This window comes from Centrocercus urophasianus, unplaced genomic scaffold, assembly GCF_019232065.1.
Source record: "Centrocercus urophasianus isolate 14NV4802_14NV808 unplaced genomic scaffold, USGS_Curo_1.0 seq_33, whole genome shotgun sequence".
Taxonomy (NCBI): Eukaryota; Metazoa; Chordata; class Aves; order Galliformes; family Phasianidae; genus Centrocercus; species Centrocercus urophasianus.
Window position 1 is genome coordinate 2,751,027 of NW_024884900.1, and position 20,523 is coordinate 2,771,549.

Sequence of the window (20,523 nt, forward strand, 5' to 3'; positions counted from 1 at the left end):
CCAGGCTCATGAACTCAAGCTTATCTGGCAGCATAGGGTACTCAGCTGTCATCAGAATTTATGCCACAGTATCAGAGGTCCTGCTCTTTGTGAAGAGCAAGATCTATGCCCTTCCTCAGACAGAGGATAGAAATGTGCTGTTCCTTGGTTGTGCCATACTAGTATCCTAAATTACAGGGCTGTAGGTGTACAAAAGAAAGCATCTCATCTCTTGTATCCACAGTAGGGCAAAAGGTAGAACTCTTAGGGCTATTAAAAATGCCCATTTTTGTCTGAGAACAGTTTACTTACCTGTTGAGTTCAACTCTTCCCTTTGGTGAAGCGTCGTCGTACTCTCTCAAAGATCGAGAGCTGCGGAGGCACCAGGCCATGTGGCGCGTGCCGCCGGACTTGAAGATGCTGAAGAGGCTTAAAACTCAGATGGCTGAAGTACGAAGCAAAATGTCTGACGTAAAAAACCAGCTATCAGAAGTAAGGAGCAGCAATGCTGGCTCGTGCGATGGGCAGCCCAACTTCTTCTCCATTGAGCAAGGAGCTTTAGCTGCCTGTGGAACAGACAGCTGCAGCAAGCTGCAAGAAATAGGCATGGAACTACTGACCAAGTCTTCAGTGACCAGCTGTTACATCAGGAACTGTAAGTACTCAGAGGAGGCAGTGGGACACAGATGCTCTGTAAAATAGGAACAATCTTGTGGCTTGCATTGAAATGTGGTCACAGCAAAGCTTGGCATTTTGCTGTTCCAGTTACCACTCCTCATTCCTACACTTAGAGAAGTTCCTGCAGCACTGCCACAAGCTCAGGGAACGGTGAATTTGAGAAGCCACAAACAGCATGAGAGGTGCTTCTAGTTATCCTTACCCTTTCTATCTTCCAGCTTGGGGGCTGGAAGCTCCCAGCTTACTTAAGCTTTCCTCCATCCCATTTGACAGGAAGGATGGAGGAGTTCTGTGCACGATGGGGAGCTGAGTCCACGTTGGTCTCATTGGTCACTAACCTCCCTTAAAACGAGCACAAACAGAATGCTGTAAGCAGTTTGGTTGAATACTTGTTGCATCTGAAATTGTGTTTGCAGCTGTGAGTAAGAAGAGTAATTCACCCAAACCTGTTCGCTCCGGAGCAGCAGGGAGTCTGTCTCTACGAAGAGCTATGGACTGTGGGGATAGTAATCTTCGGTTAAAGGGAGATGGGCAGACTTGTGAAGGTAAGCAAGCTCATCTGTGCTGTGTTGTATCTGTTGTACAGGAGGTTTTTGTTGCTTTTTTTGAGAAGTCCTGTATGTGGCAACTGAAGTTTGCCTGAAACTTGGCTGGGTCTGTTTGCAAACGTAACCAATACTGCTGTGCCAGCACAGACCTGTGGTAGTGGCCTGCTGTGGGAAGCACAGGAAGATGGTGCACGCTGTGTGACCAGCCACTGTGCCTGATTCAGCCTCATCCACCACTTGAGTGGCTGCTTTGCTCCTGCTGAGCAACCTTGCATCTGTAGCTTGGAAAAGTAGTGAAGAGAGTGTGATACTAGAAGTTGAACTTTAACTGCATGAGCTGGGGAAATAGAGACCGTGTGTGTGGTCAGAGAATGTGCACAGGTGGTACCTGCATCCTGTGTGATGCTTGAAATGTGAGGTTGTAGGGGAGGGCGTGCTTGTGCACGTTGAACTGAAGCAGTGATGTAAACTGAGTGGATTGACTCTTCTGAAAGTGGGTGGGCTTTGAGCTTTTCTCCCTCTTTTCTCAGGTGGAGTAGGCAGCTCAAAGTCAAGCAGTCGGCATCACTGCCCCAGGCCCCTGGTTAGCAGTAATGCTTCTGAGGCACTGCCTAAGCCAGAGGAAAGGCCTTGTGAAGGGTCAGATTCTGATGCGGGAGTTTCTGGCTTAAATGGTTTGGCTGCTGTGGAGAAGACCAGAAAATCTGGTGCTGTAGGGTAAGGATTTTTGTGTGTTCTCCCCTCCGTCTTGTCCTTTCTTCTCTCCTTTCCCTTGATCTTTGAAGAAAAAAATGCCAGTCTGCTGAAATAAGTGCTTGTAACAGCGAAGAGGAATTGCTTCAAAGTTTAATTGGCTGCTGTTGTTCCGTATGGATATCAATTTTTGGTTCTGTAACCAGAGTACAGGTTGTACTTTTCTTTTTCTTCTTTAATTTTGATCAGCTGTTGGTGTGGTCTGCTACTTTGATTAGAAAGGTGGGCACAGTCTCCTGTTCCACGATTCCTCGCCATAATATCATCTCACTGAAGGTTTCTTCAGAGAAAATTCTTCACTGTGACTCTTCAGCAGTTTCATAATAACTGTTGTGTAACTAAGCTGAGTGCAATGGAGTACTTAATTTTTTTCTAAATAACAAAAAAATCACTTTTTTAATAAATATTCACCATAAACTGTGAGGGATTTTTTTTAGATTGTAAGTACTTTTAAATTAGTCAAAGCTGGAAGTGGATGTGGCTTAATGAATTAAACAAGATGTGGCACTGAAAGGAGTTGGTGTTTTTTTCCAGAGCTGTATGAAAGCCAGATTTCTAACGTGGATTTCTGTATCTCTCCTAAATCTTCAGATCAAATTCTAAAGGCTATCGCACTGAGGGGACGCAGTCGGGTGGTTTGGAAGACAGCTCTGAAACTGGAGAGCTGCAGGCTGTGCTTCCTGAGGGAGCTTCAGCAGGACCAGAGGAAGGTAACTTGGATGTTGCAAAGGAAGAAAGCAGTGTTACAATGCTTCCAGTCTATGGTCATTTGTTTCTGTAATGGAAGTAGCTTGAAGGGGAAAGGATGAGAAAACAACAGCTGTTTCTGTGGCTGCTGAACTTTGCTGTAACGTTTAGCAGCTGCAGTATAAAGCTAAACGAGGGGGGGGAGCACCTGTGTGCAACTGCTGTCCATGAGCAGTGATGTTATGGTACAGCATGAATGCAGAGACCTAGCAGGTAATGTTACACGGTGCCTTCTGTTTTCTGGACTTGCTTTTTTTACCTCTTGCTGTGCCTCGGGGTCTTTTGCTGTGCTGGTTGTTATTGTGACCTTGAAAATAACTTATCTAGTTAAACCAGCAATCAGTGACCTTGGCTTTCAAGTCTTCTGCTTTCAGGGATGCACCACAGTGGTAACTACCTCCACACTTGCACTAGAACCCTCCTTCAGCAGTCCATTTGTGCTGGGTGTTGTGGTACATAAGCCAGTTTCCTTAGAGACTTGGAGGAAACTTCCCCCCCCCTCCCTTCCTGCATCCTTTCCATGCTGGAAAAAAGTATTATTGGCATTCTTTTTGAAAGTCCACGTAGAAGAGTTTTTTCTTATCTTGCTAAAACTCTCCTGCCTTCCACCCCTGCACTAATTTGAATTTCAATGACTGAATTGTAGCACAAAGCCTATATTAAGGTGCCAGCATCCATCTCTATCTGCAGTGTGCAATATTGTGTGGGAGTTGGCATTTACAGAAGGTCTCTCAGTGACAAAACTGAATTTCTGCTCTTAGTCACTGCAGCGTGATCATGATGTGCTCCTGCAGTTCTCCTGTTATAGCAGAGAGTCTAAACAGGAAAATGTTTTAAAAACTTCATTGTTAAAAACACCAGGAAACAAATATTACTTTTTTTTTTTCCCTTTCAGAGGAAAAACTGCAGTAAAGTTGGCATCTCACTTCACTGCTTGCTTTCTCTTTGCAAAGAGTGTCAACACTGGAGAAGTAAAGGAGCAGAATGTACTCCTTTGGTCACCCCTAAAATTGTTTGAAAGGGAGGTGAAGGTCTTTGGCTGGTTCCATTTTGCTCCCATGTTCTGGCAAAATAAAACAAACCACCTTGACTTCGAGAGCTGTGGTTCCCTTGTGTAGGAAGGACACGTAACAGAGTATTGCTGCTTGAGCAGCAGGTTGGTAGAGCTGAGTAGATGGTCGAAAAAGCCACCTTCATATTCTGTCCCACTTGTAGGCAGAGCAGCTGGCGGGGAATGCAGCTCAGACAGGAAGGAACCTGAGTCTGCTCTCAGCTGGTGGCATGTTGGAACTGCTCCTCTTAAGTTACACTGCACAGCAAAACTAGGCTGGTTCCAAAGCTGTTCCCTGCTGTTCTGTCGGTTTCATTAGTGCTCTAGTAAACACAGTCAGTTTGGAACCTGCTTTTTCTTGGTCTCTGATAACTCTTGCATGTGAGAAAATCAAATGCTTTAGCTATGAGATTTACCACTGTTGTTTTTGCTTTTGTTTGATTTGTTTTGTTTCTTTGACAGGTGGGTCGTGTCAGAAGCACGTCCTTCATCTCCTGCCAGGCATGAGCAGTGACAGTGACATTGAATGTGACACAGAAAACGAGGAGCAGGAGGATGCCACCTCCACGTCGGAGGGGTTTAACCATGCCTTCTCTGTGCAGTCCTCAAGTGAAGGTAAATGGGTTGTGTGAGAAACCTTCCCAGGTGCTCCTGCGGGTGCCTCCGTGTGCCTGTTAATGCAGGCTGCTCCTGCAGCAGAGATTACTGGAGATGCCTTAGAGGTATTAAGCACAAGTAAGAGCCAATAAGATTTAGAACTCCTCTCTTGGGATCCTAATTAAAAACAGATCAAAACAGGAGACGGGAACTCTTTGTAGCCTTGAGAAGTCAGCTTAGGTGAATCTCCCAGGGGAAGTGTTGGAAAACCCATAGCTCTAGTCCTTCTGAATTGGAACTCCCTGTGTACCAGCACTGATACTAAGTAGGCTGCAACTTCAGGGACCTAACCACTGTCTTAGGCATGAATTTGCATCTTAATTGGCAGGAGTGTGCTTTGAGAACCTGACATGAGTTTTTGAAACAGCACTGTCATTTCTCTGAAAAGCTTTAACCTTCTGATGAAATTGCAAGCTGTAAGGTGACATCTGATGCTGGATGAAGCTGGGTTTTGGCTTGAGTAAGCATCTCGCACAGCATTAGCAGGTGACCTAATGGCTCATTTAAGTAATTGGCTTACTGCTTTGCTGTATGTCTGCAGCAGGCACTAAAACTTGACAACTCATCAGAATAATCAAAGCATCACTCATATCTGTGTTTGACTGAAGTGACCTTTAAATTAAAGCCCCGTAGCAGTCCTCATGTGGTGCCAAAGGCATAGGGTGCAGCTGTGTTGGTGATTAAGTACAGTACAGCAGTGCTTGCAGCTGAGGGAAAGTGAACTTGCTCTGTTCCAATTGCTCACCTGATGAAGGTAACAAATGTTGGTTGGTTTGTTTTCAGCTTCAGAGCGGTGCTCAGTGTTCCCAGGAGGTGATCAAATGGGTTCTGATGACCGCAGCTTCGTTAATGGAGAAGACACCACCAGGTATTTCTAACTGTTTGCCTTCACTGGCTTCTGGCGTGGCTGTAGCCCTGGGATGCACCTTTCCCTGCTGCTCCTGGAGCTGCAGAGAATAAAGGAAACGTTCCTCTTTTGTTTCCAGTAGACAGATGGGTGTTTGCACAGCCTGCCACAGGGGGATGACAGTGTGGCTGACCTGCCTCCTTCTGGCTGTTCAGCATCTGCGTTTTTAAGGCAGTCCTCAGAAATGAGGTGGTGCTGAGGAGGGAGCAGCTGAGTTGAGCATGCTTATGTAACTGCCAGTAGGGAGCTCCTGTTGGGTTTTGGAATGTAGTGTAGGATTTTTGGATTGTCAGGCTGTGTCTGTTGAAGCCTTAGTGCCCTGGAATGAGGGCGTCACTGAAAGCTGGCTTTCTCTGCACCAGATAGAGGACGGCGCTGCGGCCTGAAGACTCGCTGGGTCACGTCCTGGGAAGACATACATTTATTCACTGGAGCTTAGTCCAAGGCTGTTGTTCATGGCTGTGTGTGCACTGCATTCTGTCGTACCATTGTGTGGTTCATCTGCAGTCATCTTAAGTCTGTTACTGGGGCAAAATGGCCTTTGAAGGCCTCATTGTAAAGGCTGCATTCCTGCTGGCTCTGCCAGCTCCAGCTGCTCTGTAAAGATGTCCAGAAGGTGCTGGAGCCCTGTTCCAGGATGTGTTCTGTTGTCACTGGAATAATAGCTGATGTCTGAACGTCCTTGCTGTAAAGGCTATGAATGGATGGTGTAAGACTGCTGCCTTCCTGCACTGCAGCAGATGGAGGCGGCCTGAAGTAGTGGGCACAGAAGTTGTTTTCCTCAGTCGGTGATGTGGACCAACCTGAACTCATTGCCAAACTTTCTGCCGCTGTGCATTGCATTTTGAGCTGCTAAACTACTTGTGAAGCTATGATGAAAGCTGAGTAACTGGTTAGTGGAAAAGCATGAATAACTGTGTCTGATAGTTGTCCTCGTCTCATCTGACTACTGGTGTTTGTTTTTGTATGAACGTCTCACAGTGCAAGTGCTGTACAACTCGTAGTTTAAAACTGTTTGCACTTTGTTAATAAAATGAATGTTAAAATCTGATGCGAAGTTTGAGGTGTTTGTGTGTAAACATGGAATGTAACAGAGACCATCTGTTAGGTGCAGCAGCGCCCTGTTACCCCCTGCTAACTGACTGGTTCTTCAGCAGTGAATGGTGGTGATGCCTGGCTGAGTACAGAACTTTCTTCTGTGGTGCTGCTGACTTCTTTTTTTTTCTTGAATTATTTGATGAATGTCCGTAGGGAATTCTAAAGCTGTGCATTCACGTAGAACCTCCTTGCTTCCTTAAGAAGCCCCATGCTTGCTCTTACTGCAGTGAGTCTTTCTGCTGCTTAGCTGAAGGAAGGAGCTGCAGCTTTGCTGTGAGTTATGCACCCCTTGTTCCTGAGTGCTGGGCCTGCGTTGAGCTGCACGCCACGAGCACAGAGTGGCATGCTGATTATCACATACAGCTCAATTAGCTGTGATTGCTGAGCTCTGCCTCTTCAGCACTCGTGGATGCTTTACTCTTACTGAGGGCCCAAGCTGAAGGAAATTACTTGAATTAGCCACGTGATCTGTTCTGGAGTTGGTGCCCAGCATCTGCAGGGACAGGAGGAAGCAGTGCTCTGGTGCCTTGCTGACCTCACGAAGAACTTGCGTGCTGCTGGGTTTTATCCCAGAGGCAGGGAAGGGTTCCGAAGCCTTAGTGAAGCAACTGATTCTGGAGCTGGTCCTGAAAGTGCCTGTGCTGTAACAGCACATGGCCTGTAGAACAGACCCCCGAGAGCTGTAATGGGCAGCTTTTCTCCCAGTAGCCACACCTGGTAGCCCAGCAATGAGTTATGTTTTCTTCTCTATGTAGAATTTCTTCTCTATATAGCACAAAGAAAATCTTTCACCAAAATGAGGACAGCAACCACCATCTGGATGAAGTCTTTATTAGCTTTTAAAGAAACAGACGAGCTGGAGCGTGGTTTAAATTACTGTTTTATTAAGATACTGGTAAAACTTCAACAGTTTTTGTATAAACAGCTTCATAAATAAAATATGGATGACTAATACATGGTTATAACTATAAACTCATATGTGAACTGTAGAACAGAATCGCAGAGGGAAAGTCCCAACATTGCTAAATGATGAGCTTTAACTTATTCACGGCACAAAGAACATGTTAGTTTCACAAACAGGTACTACGGGTGGGTGGACAGGAGCACCCAGTGCTGCAGCTGCCCCACGCCTGGCCATCTACAAGTGGAGGTGCTCAGGGTGGGCTCAGCCAGCTTCCCCTGTTCCCATTTCAGGATCTCTGCTGGAGTGAAGGAGAGGGAGAGAACAAAACAAAAACCAAAAGAACCACTGACAAGATGCAGTTGCGACGTACAATAGTTATACTAGGCCCTAAGAGGTGGGATTCATATTTTTCTTTAGCTTTAATGCTGGCGAGTATTATAGTGCGACTGCCTGATCATCAGGGACTGGAAAAGAGTATGTACAGTTGGAGGTTGTGTTGGTGCTTCATTCTTACTTATTGCACAGTATGAGGGTAGAACGTTTTTGTTCCTGTTGTAAAGAAGGTATGGATTAAAGAAAGATTGCCCTAAATTACGGGCATGAACAAAGCTGGGGTATCCCCTTTAATGGCTTTGTTTATGGGACTAGTGCTGAGTGAAGAAATTGTGCTAAAACAGCCCCTAATTTAGACCAATCTTTCTTCTATTTTTTCCTGCAGACCAGTGCCAGGGTAGGGAAGATTTAGTGAAGAGAGAGTGGAGCTGAACTACAGCAGTCTCATCTCTAAGCACGGAACTCGTTATGCCTCATCTTATCTGCCCATAGGACAGTGCATTTCTCACTGACACACAGTGTTCCAAAAACAGCGTGGAGTTTCTATGACAATGGGCCACCATAAACGTGGCGTAAGTTCGTCTGCTTTGACATTGTCCTTCAGTGTTCATAACGCAATCTAACTCAAATGCTGAATGGTTTTTAGTTGCAAGGACAATTGATGGCACTTCTAGGTAAAAGAAAAGTTATATACATGCGTTTCCACCCACCTTTAGTGCAAATTGAAATGGGTTAACAGCTCCCTGGTCTGGTGCTATACTGCTCTCTGCAACGCAGACATTCCTCAGAGTTGCACGTTCAAAAAGCGTGCACAGGAGACTTATCAGAGTGGGGATGAAGTGAACCCCTCTGGCACTCACAGTGAATAGCATACAAGCGAGTTTGGAGCGGCTTCAGGCAGCCTGAAGCCCATTGCTCAAAACCAGCATCAATTAAAAGAAATGTTTTCACTGCCTACCTCCTGGTTCTGCAAACACGCTCAATACGTAAACTGAAACTGATGCGGGTTGTGTTAATGCAGAGAGGGATACTTCAGCTCTTTATTGGAAAGATTTGTGATACAAATTCCACCACTAAGATACACGATAAAAATACAAAACACAGGTCACAGACAATCTCAGTATCAACAGTTAATAAATACAATTAAATACTTTTATATTAGCCTAATATTTTTACATTGTCACCAGATAGACAATCAAAGTACGAGATACAGAACACTTAGATACCATTAGAGGGGGATTATTGCTTACGTTAGCAAGCAGCAAATAAGGGCACAGGATTCTGAACTGAAGAGAACTACTTCCTATCACCAGTGGCATTAAGAGAAAACACTGCATTTCACAAAGCACTGCTTTTTTGTCTAGTGTGTAGAATCAAGAGCAGCATATATCAGACCAATAACCACTACTTTAATATTATAGAACTTTAAAGGACTTACCTTACAAATGGTTCCTATCTACTCTATAAATATGCAGTTAGTGAAGAAATGAACACTTGCTATCTATACAATGGTTTGTGTTTTTTAACCTGACCACACTGGAACTACGATGGCGGATTGTTCTCCTGGCAAGACAGATGGTGTGAGCAGCGGAGTTGTTGATGAATCCACACCTAAAAAGCTTTATCCTTCCCCAAACAGCACACGTGCAGTCCAGCGCTCTTCAACCGCTCCAGCAGGCTGGGAAGAAGTTTTGTCCTCCGTGACAGTTTGCCATTCTAGTTCAGTCGTACAAAGAATCGCACTTACACCACCGCCATTCTTCTCAGACACACCAGTCAGCTACAAGATGGACTTTCAATGCATTATTATTACTGTGAATTTAAAACAAAGGCACCACAGAGATGCCCCAGAGTTGCATATTTCACCGTTTCTCAAATTTCCTTAGTAAATCTGACTTGGAACATATGCTGCAGCTAAAGAGAACACAGAAAACAGCTAAGGCTTACTAAGATGACAGATAAGAGCCAGTGATCCCACAAGATTTAAAAAAAAAAAGTCTGAAAAAGATCAAAGGAATCTGAAGCCACACTCCAACTCCTGGTTACTCACAAAGCCTTTTGCTATTCATAAAATTGCTTTTAAAATAGTGCATCAAAGACAGAAGAAGCAGAAATTGGCGGAATCCAAACCTTGCCATCTCTTTGTGTTGGATAATCTCCTGACTACTTAATATTAAAATACTTTGCAAATGCTAGCTAAATACTAATACTGTTATTAAATTATTACTGCTAAAATGATATGAATTGCACAATAAATGCTCACAAAGACTTATTTATTCATACTCCTCCTTATTGTAACAAGTATTAGTAACAGGATGCCTATTCAGTGGAGCTGATGGGAATAGCCTGCTCACTTACGTCCTCATTCAGTGCTCCCTTGAGGGTTTAGCATCACCTCGAGAGCAGGGCAGAGCTGGTGGGCACTGTTTGATCCCAAGTTTGATCAGCAGCCCTCTGTTACTCAGTATAAGGTCTACTGCCATTCCTCACTTGTCTTTCTGAATTCAGGTTGGACCAAAGCAGAGCTGTGGATTGTCAGAGAATCCCACTCCTGCACTAACCCCCGAGCGCATCCCCTGCTCATAGGCATCCATGGCATTTCCATTTGCTTTGGATCGCTCCAGCAGCCCTTCTGACACACTGTGGAAAGCATCAAATTGCAGCACTGATGCTCCTGGCAGGTGCAGCATCTGACTGTCCTTCATGCTGCAACCCGATGCTCAATTATGCCACTGCCATCTAGAAGTCATTGCTGCAGCCAAACAGCTCCTGAATTGCTCGTTACTCCTAGCAAGCAGCTCTCTGATTTGCCTTGTGGAGCGACAGCAGTGCTGTACTGAACATCTCCACAGATGTGGTTTCTTTTAAGACCTGAGATGAAGTTACGGTGGAGAGAGGTTGGCTCAAAGCATGAAGCACAATCATATTTGATTAAAACCAACTGAGAACAGTTTCCTTAACTGACAAAGAAGAAAAATGCCACTAAAAGCACCAGAAATATACGACATTCCCTATGCTGCGCCTCTAGCCATAGGAAATATTTGTTTTAAAAACTACAAAAACAGTTTTCTTCATATTCCACATTTTATCTTACAAGAAAAAAAATAGGTAAATTATGAGTCTGTACCTCAATGGGAGTCTGAGAACAGAGTAGCAGGAGCTTAGTTTGTCCATTCCTAAGGTACCTGGTAAAACCCTGTATGGCTTTTAGTCTTTTACCTGCAAAAGTGGATGTAATTTTCTGATTCATCTTAATGATAGCCTGAAATAAACAGAAAGCAGAACAGCAGAACACAAAATAACCCACGCAACCTGGACTTCTATGGAAACTTCCTCCCCACTCTAAAAAAAAAAAATATCAGCAGTTCTAAACCAGAACCTTTCTTGACATATTGCTCCATAGATGCATCTCAGGTGGGTTCACCTTCCTGCAGTTCCAAGGACTGTTCCCTCCCAGTGTCTGTTCCCAGGACCCAGCTATTCAGCTTCCACTGGTGAGTGTGACTAACGCTGTGTGTGCGGGTGGCTGTGGCGCTGCTCAGGCGGCACCACCAGCAAACCTTGTGGAAATTGAAACAACTACATTTGTTAATTCCTAGATCTATTTACACGTGGTTTGAGCTTTGCAGGAGACTGTAGCACACTTCTGAAATGCCCACCTTTTTTCGCTTCCTGATGATGCCGGTTTTATTTTGGGAATGTCTATTTTGGGAGTCTGAAGGGGAAACACAAGGGAGACAGTTACATCTTACAGCATCGATGAAGGTACGCGTCTGGTATACAATGACTTTGTCTTCGCGTCAAAAACGTGCCCTCGCTGTAAGCGTTAGGACTGGGCAGCCTCCACCACGGGGAGCGTCTGACCAACAGCCTCGTGCTACCACGGCTTCGGACAGGCGAGGGCAGAGCCGGCCCCTCAGTGTGGGAAGGCTCGTGAGCCAAGAGCGGCGTGTGAAACTTTGGTTTGAGCCTGGCTCCTCGTCGCCTCTTCCCGGAACAGAATCGGAAATGAAAGAATGCAACTCGTTTTCCCAAGGACTTGAACAGTTCGTCTTCCAGCCCAAAGGAGATGGGGGTTAAACCCTTCACCCTGTAGATGCTCCGCTCTGCAGCACGCAAACCAAGAGCAGCGCTGTACTCCCTGGGGTCGCTCTGTCCGCACACTGATGATGTGCTCTCTGGTGATTCGTTCTTCACTGTTAAGCCATTAATCAAACTTGCATTCTTTGGTATACCAGGACTAAACACTTGAATTGGTGGCAGGTATTTGGCACTATTAGGCGTACTAGTTTCTGTTTTTGTCAGGTCTAAATAGCCTTGATCATCGAATGGGTTAATGCCGGACCCTATGCTTAAGCTAGTTCTATCAGTGAAGGAATCCACTCGTCCTTCATAGCCTAGGTCAGCAGGTGCTGAGCACTGGTGCTGGGGCCACGGTCGCTTGCATTCTCCATGGTTTTCCTTATCCTCCCCACTGTCTTCTTGCCCACCTTGAAAAGAGTTCTCTGTCCAGTCCGTCTCCTCACTAACGCTGACTGCTGCATTCATGTCCCTGAGAAATACCACAATGACAGTAATGTTGTCGCTGGAACCGGCATCCCGAGCAGATGCCACTAATTTATGTGCTACCATGCTGCTGTCACCATTATTTTCCTTTAGATGGTCAGCCACCACTTTGACTGCCTCATCGGGATTGACCGTGTCATAGAAACCATCGCAGGCTAAAATGAGGTAGTCTTCAGAGCCATCCAGTACAGTGGAGGCAGAGTCTGCGTCCCCACAGATGTATGGCTTGTGCTCAGCGTCCCCTGTGGAAAAACAACACACGTACACAAGACCGTGGGTTTGCAGCTGCAGCATCTGGAAGCCTTTTATTAACACAGCATGGAGCGAATGGCTCTCTCTTCCTCAGGTTAGAAACTATTTTGAACAGCCCCTCAAACTAGAGGCAAAAATAGAGGTTCGGTGCACACGGTTCTGTCTTCAGCTGCATTTCATGTTTGGATTACTAGAAAAAAATTTTGATGAAAAGCAAAAGCAAGGCAGAAAATGGAATCAAAGCCCATTCTTACCAATAGCTCTGGAGACTGACAGGCTCCCATTCACCCTCCAGGCTCCAAACCAGACCACACAGCCACCAAGCGCCTCAATGCGTTTCTTCTCATCCTAAAGAGCAAGACAGCACAGGAGTTGGTTGAATAGAGCTCTTAGTGCTTTCCCTCTGAAAGCTTCCACGAGTACCTGATGTTTTCACAAGCACAGCAGGGCGAGGGCTGCAAGCCCCTTCGGATGCGAACAAAGAGTTTGCACACAAATTCATAACAACTTCCAGTCAAATCAGATAAACTGCAACACACTCTGCCTCTCTGAGAGGCATTGACAAAATGACATATCACAATGACAAGTGCCAGCTTCCATGATAAACACTGCCCAGGTGGATTTAAAACAGGCCGTTCTCACCTCTCGGTCTGGTTTGTGGGGTTTCATCAGTTCCACAGCTTGGCCTCTCCTCACAAGCATAACCTGGGAGTCCCCAAGCCAAGCTACATGCAACATATTCCCTCGGATGAAAGTCACCACCCCAGTGGTTCCACAACGCAGGCTCTGGATGGGAAAAAAAATGCCTGTAGTTTTAAGTGAGACAATGAGAACAATTTCAGAGCACTTTTCTGGTTAACTCAAAAACATGTTGGTTTCTGAACGTGCATGCAGCCTGTTCCCAAGGAGAGACAGGGCAGCACTTTCCTTACTGTTCTGACTGTTAGGAGCCCCTCAGGGCCACTGCGAGTCACTAATTTTTGCCTATGACTTGCCTTGAACTGGAATTGCATTTCAGAAGCCGGGCTGTTCAGAAACAGGGCTAAATGCTGCTGTTTTAGTTGACTTCCTATGCCAGATTCCTATCTGCATCTTAAGATCTCCACTTAACCCAGCCGTTATATGAGCTTAGGAGGCTGAGGAAGCAATCAGTTTATTCTAGCTTTTTAGAACTAAGAAAGATTTACATAGTAGGAATGAGGGGGGGGAAAAAAAAACAACACAACACCCCAAGGACTAAACCTAGTTAGTGCGTGAGCATAAGAATAGCAGCATCCTTCTTAATGAACTGGCTGTTGTAAGAAGCGCATGGAGCGAGGTTCTGTGGAACATGAAGAACATGGGATCAGCTCAATGGACTGTGCATGGATGGCCCTCTGCTGACCCCAGGCTGTGCACAGCACTTAGTGCACCCCCTGCTAACACAGTTCCTGTCAAAGTCTTGTTTCAATAGCCTGATGTGCCAGAAAGTTCTTGCCTCCCTCATGAGATGATATTCACCCAACTTCTGGCTGTATTTTTGTTTTGTTCAATTAGTCAGTTAGTACTTTCAGAGTCAGGCCTTCGTCCCCCTGTCACTCAGTCACCTCTCTGGCTGCCTTCTGGACAAAGCGCTCATCCGTCACGCGGAAGGCTCGGCACAGCGCCTCCGCCGGGTCGTGCTGAAACATCTCCTGGTGCACCATGTTCACATGGAGATGGATGGAGGCATAGATGGCAGCATCCACTCCCCCATGGCCGTCAAACACCGCAAAATAGGCTTGCTCTTCTTGGTCCTGCCAGTGAAAACACATTGAGAAAACAACCAAAGGAGAAAGCAATGCAAACAGTTCATTAGATTGTCTCCAAGATTTTTGAACTTGGGACTTGTTATGTCCTCTATGAGCATTCACCAGCATTAAACTGCACTTACAGGCAATCTCCACTGGAACAACAAAGTACAAAGACTATTTCCACTTGCATCAAAGGGAAATATGGACGAAAATTCCTACTTCATTGCTAATGAATTCTACCTGCAAATGGCAGGAGATGCCCTGCAAGAATCACCTGTATAGCTCTCTCAGTGCTCCTTATGTTCCATTTGCTACAGTTCAGTCACTCAACTCAAATAGGAAGTGCCATTCCCATCAAATAGAGCAGAAGTTTTTGTGACTGTGAAAATCACAGAGAGTGAAGAAGAACATCTAATACAGTTTATGTGAAGTCTCCATCAAGACTGAAATCCACTAGGGATAAAATGCCAGAACAGTTAAAATGTGAAGCCAGCTAACCTCTGCTTGCTTTCTTTTTTTTTTTTTCTCTTTTTTTTTTCTCTTTTTTTTTTTTTTTAAATTCTAATCCACATCACTTCAGATGCCTGTTTTTAAAACACCCGTATGTAGTCGCTCATCAGATAATGAAATGTAATGAAATCAAGTACAGCAGAATCACTCATCCTGGAGTCACGTTTTCTCTGCTTCCCCTTATCTGTTCAAACAAAGAAACAATGCTTTGCACCCAGAGACAGCAGCTCCTGTGCCTATTCACACATAGAACACACCAACCCACTGTCAGTGCCAATTCAACCTTGACAGCCATCTCAATGACTGGAGTATTTGTACGTTGTAATTTTTAAGTAACAGGCTCCAACACAAATTGGAGTAAGAAAGCTGACAATTGACAGGCAGAGGAAACATCTGCCTCTGCTTGCATTAGTATCATTTAAAGGTAAAATTTGGATAGGGCACAGAAAATGGTTATTAAAGTGACAGAATGTAATAAAGAATCAATTATGCAGCAATCTGATCTCAATGGTAAAATTCTTGCCACTTTCTTCTTCTTGACCCTCCTCAGTGTCCAGTTTTATATCTGAAGGAAGAGCAAGCATGAGCACTTGATGGCTGATACAAAAGGGAAGTCTGGCTGCCAGTTCCACCAAATAATACTACACCATGCTTTCTGCACGATGGCAGGTCACTTCTTCAGCCACTGCCTGACTGGTTACATCAGGATGGGGCACATACATACTATGTTTAGTTAGCTGGCATTTTAGCAGACATTGCTCTTTTATTCTATATACACCAAATAGAAACTGCATGTCATACAGCTGCTATAACTACAGAATCAACTGAACTAACTTACGACCAGGCTTGCCTCCTGACATTCAATCTTTCCCAGGTCCCTCACAGGGATGGTTTTCATTTTCACAGTAGAAGACTGTCCAGTTGCCCCATGAATGGCAAACGTATTCATCATCTTCCACATAATCTCACTTTACCTCAAGGTTGAAGAGCATGTTGAAGTCTGGAATGCAGACATGCTTGTCTTCCATTTTCCTCCGCATATTCTTGATGGCGTGGATGGACGTCTCATAGTAGCGGTGTGGCTTTGGCTGGAGGGGGAATTCTTTCACCCAGTTGCTGCAGATCTCATGGAGTTTGCTAAAAACTAAGCGGGCCAGTTTCACTGTCTCTATCTCTGGGGAAAACAAAAACCACAAATAAAAGGCTGAGAGTGTTATTGAGAGTTTTTCTCTTGCATACATTACAAAGATGAAACAAAACCATTTTTGCCAAGTAGTTGAGATGGATGTCAGCAGGGAAATTCTGGCTGCTGATACATGAAAAGAGAAAGCCAAACTTATCATAATCAGCATTCATCAGTGAGAAGCTCATCGTTTGTCTTTTTAATTTAAACATGCCCCCGTGCCTTTGGGGAACTCATTTGCAGAATCAGGAAAAATGAAAAGCAATGTGTTTCCCTCAGCACTGGATCCCCTGTGTAGCTCTGCACAGGGTGGTGCAGCCACTCCGATAGGGACTGCATGGCATACAGGATCACACACACAAAGCACAAACCATTACAGATTATCATTTGGTTCAAGACCTATGGATAAGTTGGAAATAAGCTACATATGTAATCAAAAGGAGGAGTCCTGTCTTCCTGGTCACGTAGATTTAAGAAATAAAATGAATAAAAGCAAATGACCAGGTCATCCCACCACCATTACAGTAACGCATACCAGTTCTCCCATAACACCTATACCACTCCCACCAGTGCCACTAGGAATCTCTTTGCTGGATAATGTATTTAAAGAGGGAACACGTACAGCCTGAAGCATCCAAGTTTTATTTTCCAGAAGGAAACTCCACAGACTTACTCTTCCATCTCTTTTTCCAATGGGCCACACTGTGCACTTCAATGTCATGTGGCTGTTACAGTTCAGAGCATGACTCTGAACGCAGTGAATGGATTTGCTGTGTTGAAATCCTAAATACCCTTCCCCAGCAGGGAGTATGGGGAGTATGCACAGTGTCAGCCTCATCAATAATTGCTCCTGAGGTTAAAACAGGAGAAAGGCCCACAAAAGTCAAACCACCCCCTCACAGCTGTAAATTACTCATCACTCGTTAATGCTGCAGCGCTGAGCCAGAGCTGACTCAGCTGTCACTGTGGTTGTGTCATGGAGAATTTCATTTCCCTCCTGCTGCTCCAAAATCCCCAGTGTTGGAGGCAATGCTTAATTGTACCACGGCTGGTAGGAAATCCAGCTCAGGCATTATTGTTCCTAAAGGCTGCTGACATGGTTTAGAGGAAAATCAGAGTAAAGAGAATACCGGTAATCAGATTTTGCTTTTTAGTACTTACATTTTAAGACCTCTCTTGAAAATCTGGGCAGTGTGACAACAGGGATCAAAACTCGGGTTTGACACGCCACAGAGATGAGATTAAGGAAAGCCTTGATCATAAGAAGTCTGGTTTCTGACCAGTCAATGACCAATTTTTGTCTTGGTTAGAGAAACCTTGTACATTTCTTGTGTGAAATTATGTGAAATTGCAGCGTTTATATTAAGCCATTGCTTTACTATGGTCCAGAATATGTTCTCTATCTTTCTCTCCCTCCTTATTTTCACATTTTAATACCTTACAGTGAGTCTGCAAAGGTATATTTCATCTTTAAGTACCTTCATTATGACAATTGAGCTCAACATTCTGTCTGAAGTCTCAAACTTCCAGTGTCTGCTGCACACAGCCCGTACACATGCCACCCAATCTCTGCTGGCATCTGTGTATTACAGATTTAAATAGATTTAAATGGAAATTTCTGTAGGTGTGATTTTTTTTTATTGTTGAACTCTGTAGATATTCAGCGTGGAGGCTTAGTCAACATTTCCTTGGAGACTGTCAAATATTTATGCAAGTCTCTGAGATCTCAATTTGAAATTAATGAAGGCTGCTCAGCCAGAACAATGACAAATCTATTCCATTTACCTGCTCAGCAGGAGGAGGCAGCAATACCTACAAAAGGGAACCCATCGCATCTTTTTCTTTTTCTCAGTTTTCCACAGGCTGAGAAACTCACCAGCATCTGAATCTCCAAATAGCCAGTTTTATATTTCTTACTTGTCCCCAGAATCTTTTTTTTTTTTTCTTTTTTTTCTTTTTAATCAGGAAAGGAGAGAATGGGCAAAGAGGCTTGGCAGCAGTATTTTCCAGATGGAATGGCAGAATTCCTCTCAGCAAGTATGGGGAGCGTTGCTCTGTGTCATAATGAGCATCCCAGAAAGTTTTTCAAGACTGTTTAGTCAGCAGAACTATGAAATTATTTAATGCATGGAAAGTACACAGCCTGGAGCCGGACGCTGCCAAAATCCTGATAGCTAACAAAGATATATGGATAAAAGGAGACTTTCCTCTTCAGATAAAATATGTGTGTATTACTCTTTGCTCAAAGTAAAAAATAAATAAATGAGCTGTAGTAAAAGCTAAACTTAATTCTGAATTATTTTCAGTTCCTCTTCCTACACGTATTTGACTTTCCTCTAAGGATGAAGAAGAACAACTTGTGCTTGCCAGGAGGAAAGCAGCAGGGCACACTGTTGCAAGCGCTTACCAAGAAATCCAGGGCCAGCAGATAGTCCTGGTCCTTACAGAGATGCTCTTAAAATAAAGGAGTGGCTTAGATCTGGTCTAAAGAGCAAAAACTCAATAAAAGGCTGAAGTGCAGGTGGAGAAAGGAACAAAATGAAAAAAGATAATTCAATGGTAAAAGTTGAAATTGGACAAGAGTCAAAACCAAGAAAGTTTTGACAAAGAAACTAGCCACTAGTGCTACCTGGGGTGTGGTAAATTGTCCATTAATTTTTTTATATCACAAGGGAGGATGATGTAAAGAGTAAAGACCAACCCTGTTTAGCTAACTGATAGCAGGAGCTGATGTGGGGAAAATCTAGCACCACATCACATGGTCGGACTGGATGGATCGCTTAAGGCACTGAGGAATTTAAAATCTAAGAACTGTCTGTAAGACATTCTGGTAAAGAAAGATGCACAAGGCGTGCAATTGCACGCTGCTGAGCACTGATGTACGTACGTATAATGCCATCGGCGTTGTCCACGTGCTTTGGTAAGTAGAGTGCTGAAAGGTCGCTCTGGAGGACTTCATCTGAAGTTGCTCTAGCTAAAGCAGCAGCCAGAAATGAAGGGCAATTACTGGAAAAGAGAAAAAAAGAAACCCATATAAAGATATTAAGCAAAGCAATTCGCAGTCACAGTAATACATCACAATCCTTTTCTATAGAAAATTGGAACCTGGATTTGTCTGAGACTTGCAAAACCTCTGAGTCTTTGTCAGACAGCACCACAGTCCCACAGCAGGACCTCCCCAGGCTTACCATATAGATTTTAATAGCCCATTTCATTATTATTTTCTCCATTTCTTATGCCTTCATGTTTCACTTCTTACCCTTTATTTGCTTTTCAAATCTAGACTTTAACCCCCTGCATTTTGCCACACAGTCCTTGTGTACTGCATATTTGCTGAGTGTCCATTATGCACTTCTATCGTAAGTCCACTCTGTCTAGCTAGAAATGGAGCCAGGATTCCAAAGGATAAGAGAACTCTTCAGTTTTCAAAGCTTCCAAAATCTAAGCAACTCTGAGGAAAGTTAGGGCAAACTCACAGGAAGTATGAAGAATGTGTGCATTGCATAAGGTTAAAAGGGAATTAAGCTCCCTCGTGAATGTTCTCCATCAAGAGAAAAGTGGCTTTAACTCACTGTAGCTTAATTAAACCTGATAAATCCCAAGGTTAATTAATCTATAGCAAACCAAGGCCACTTGAATGTACATTTTCTCATTCGAGAGGAGTTTAATGCCCCTTAATTTACGCATACCTTTGTATTTCCCATTTGTCTGACTTAGCTTTTCCGCGTCCCTCCTGCTGATGCAGCCTGGAAGCTCCAGTACCCATAGTCATCAGCAGGGGTAACAATGGCCTGCATAGGATGTGTCTGCCATTGCAGGACCACACAGAGATATACGAGCTAATTCCATTTTCTGAAACAGCCCATCAACCACGGAACTGCACATCAGCCAGTCAACGACAAACGCTTCCTGAGCCTGTTTCTTCCACTTAGAACCAGGAAGTCTGTGCTCATACTTTTACCAAGGATGGGGAGGAGGCATCAGCCTAGAAGTATTCACCCAAGATCCAGAACATACCAACCCCTACACAAGGACCTATCAGATTAGTTCTGGAGCCCGAGAAGCACGTGGCACCCATCCCTTGTGCTCACATTTGATTTGCTGCAAGGAAAAGACAACTGCACTTGGGAATTTTTGAAAAACCATGATGCTAAAACATTTTCTGGATTACTGACACCAAACATCGCTACAAGCAGTAGGATTACGCAGCAGATTCAGGAAACTTATATGAAACACATCCTCCAATCCTTGTTATTCAACACATCTATAAATTATTTAAAGATAAGATTTGCATTAAATATCTTTTTGCAAGTGATGCATCATAACAAGACAAACCCCAGCCCTCCAAGCAATGCCGAAAGCCACCTGTGTCACTGCACCATCACTAAGAGTATTTCCTAGAATTAGCAGCTGAGCATTCTGCTCACACAGCACCTCCAGGCCTCAGCAGCACGCCTGCTAATGAAGCACGACGGCTTGAGGAAATCAGCTGCCTTCGGGCTGGCTCTTCCCAGCACAGCACAGGAACTCTGATCCCATTTGCATACAGCAGTGCCCGGTGGTAAGAGTGATCAGCAGGAGGAAC

At 44.3% G+C, this 20,523-nt stretch overlaps 2 protein-coding genes across 5 annotated transcripts in view; one reads left to right on the top strand and one right to left on the bottom strand.

Annotated features, from left to right (window-relative positions):
- The window catches only part of TRIM37 (tripartite motif containing 37), a 22,883-nt gene extending 15,171 nt beyond the window's left edge, over positions 1-7,712 (top strand). For 2 of the 4 annotated variants that reach the window (XM_042829944.1, XM_042829946.1), the window contains 7 exons: positions 323-634; positions 1,074-1,202; positions 1,736-1,922; positions 2,550-2,668; positions 4,219-4,371; positions 5,197-5,281; positions 5,683-6,371. In XM_042829944.1, the coding sequence (XP_042685878.1) occupies positions 323-634; positions 1,074-1,202; positions 1,736-1,922; positions 2,550-2,668; positions 4,219-4,371; positions 5,197-5,281; positions 5,683-5,686 (989 nt within the window). In that variant the 3' untranslated portion in view covers positions 5,687-6,371. Of the gene's footprint in view, positions 1-322; positions 635-1,073; positions 1,203-1,735; positions 1,923-2,549; positions 2,669-4,218; positions 4,372-5,196; positions 5,282-5,682; positions 6,372-7,612 lie in introns of those variants that run through there. The other 2 variants (XM_042829947.1, XM_042829945.1) reach the window with 2 other exon arrangements.
- On the bottom strand, positions 7,282-19,000 carry PPM1E (protein phosphatase, Mg2+/Mn2+ dependent 1E; the record flags this gene model as incomplete). The annotated part of the gene is made up of 6 exons (XM_042830392.1): positions 7,282-12,463; positions 12,728-12,821; positions 13,116-13,259; positions 14,060-14,248; positions 15,730-15,929; positions 18,826-19,000. Coding segments are annotated over 6 exons (1,869 nt in total), but the record flags the coding sequence as incomplete, so codon positions are not given.
- Positions 19,001-20,523: the final 1,523 nt, after the last annotated feature.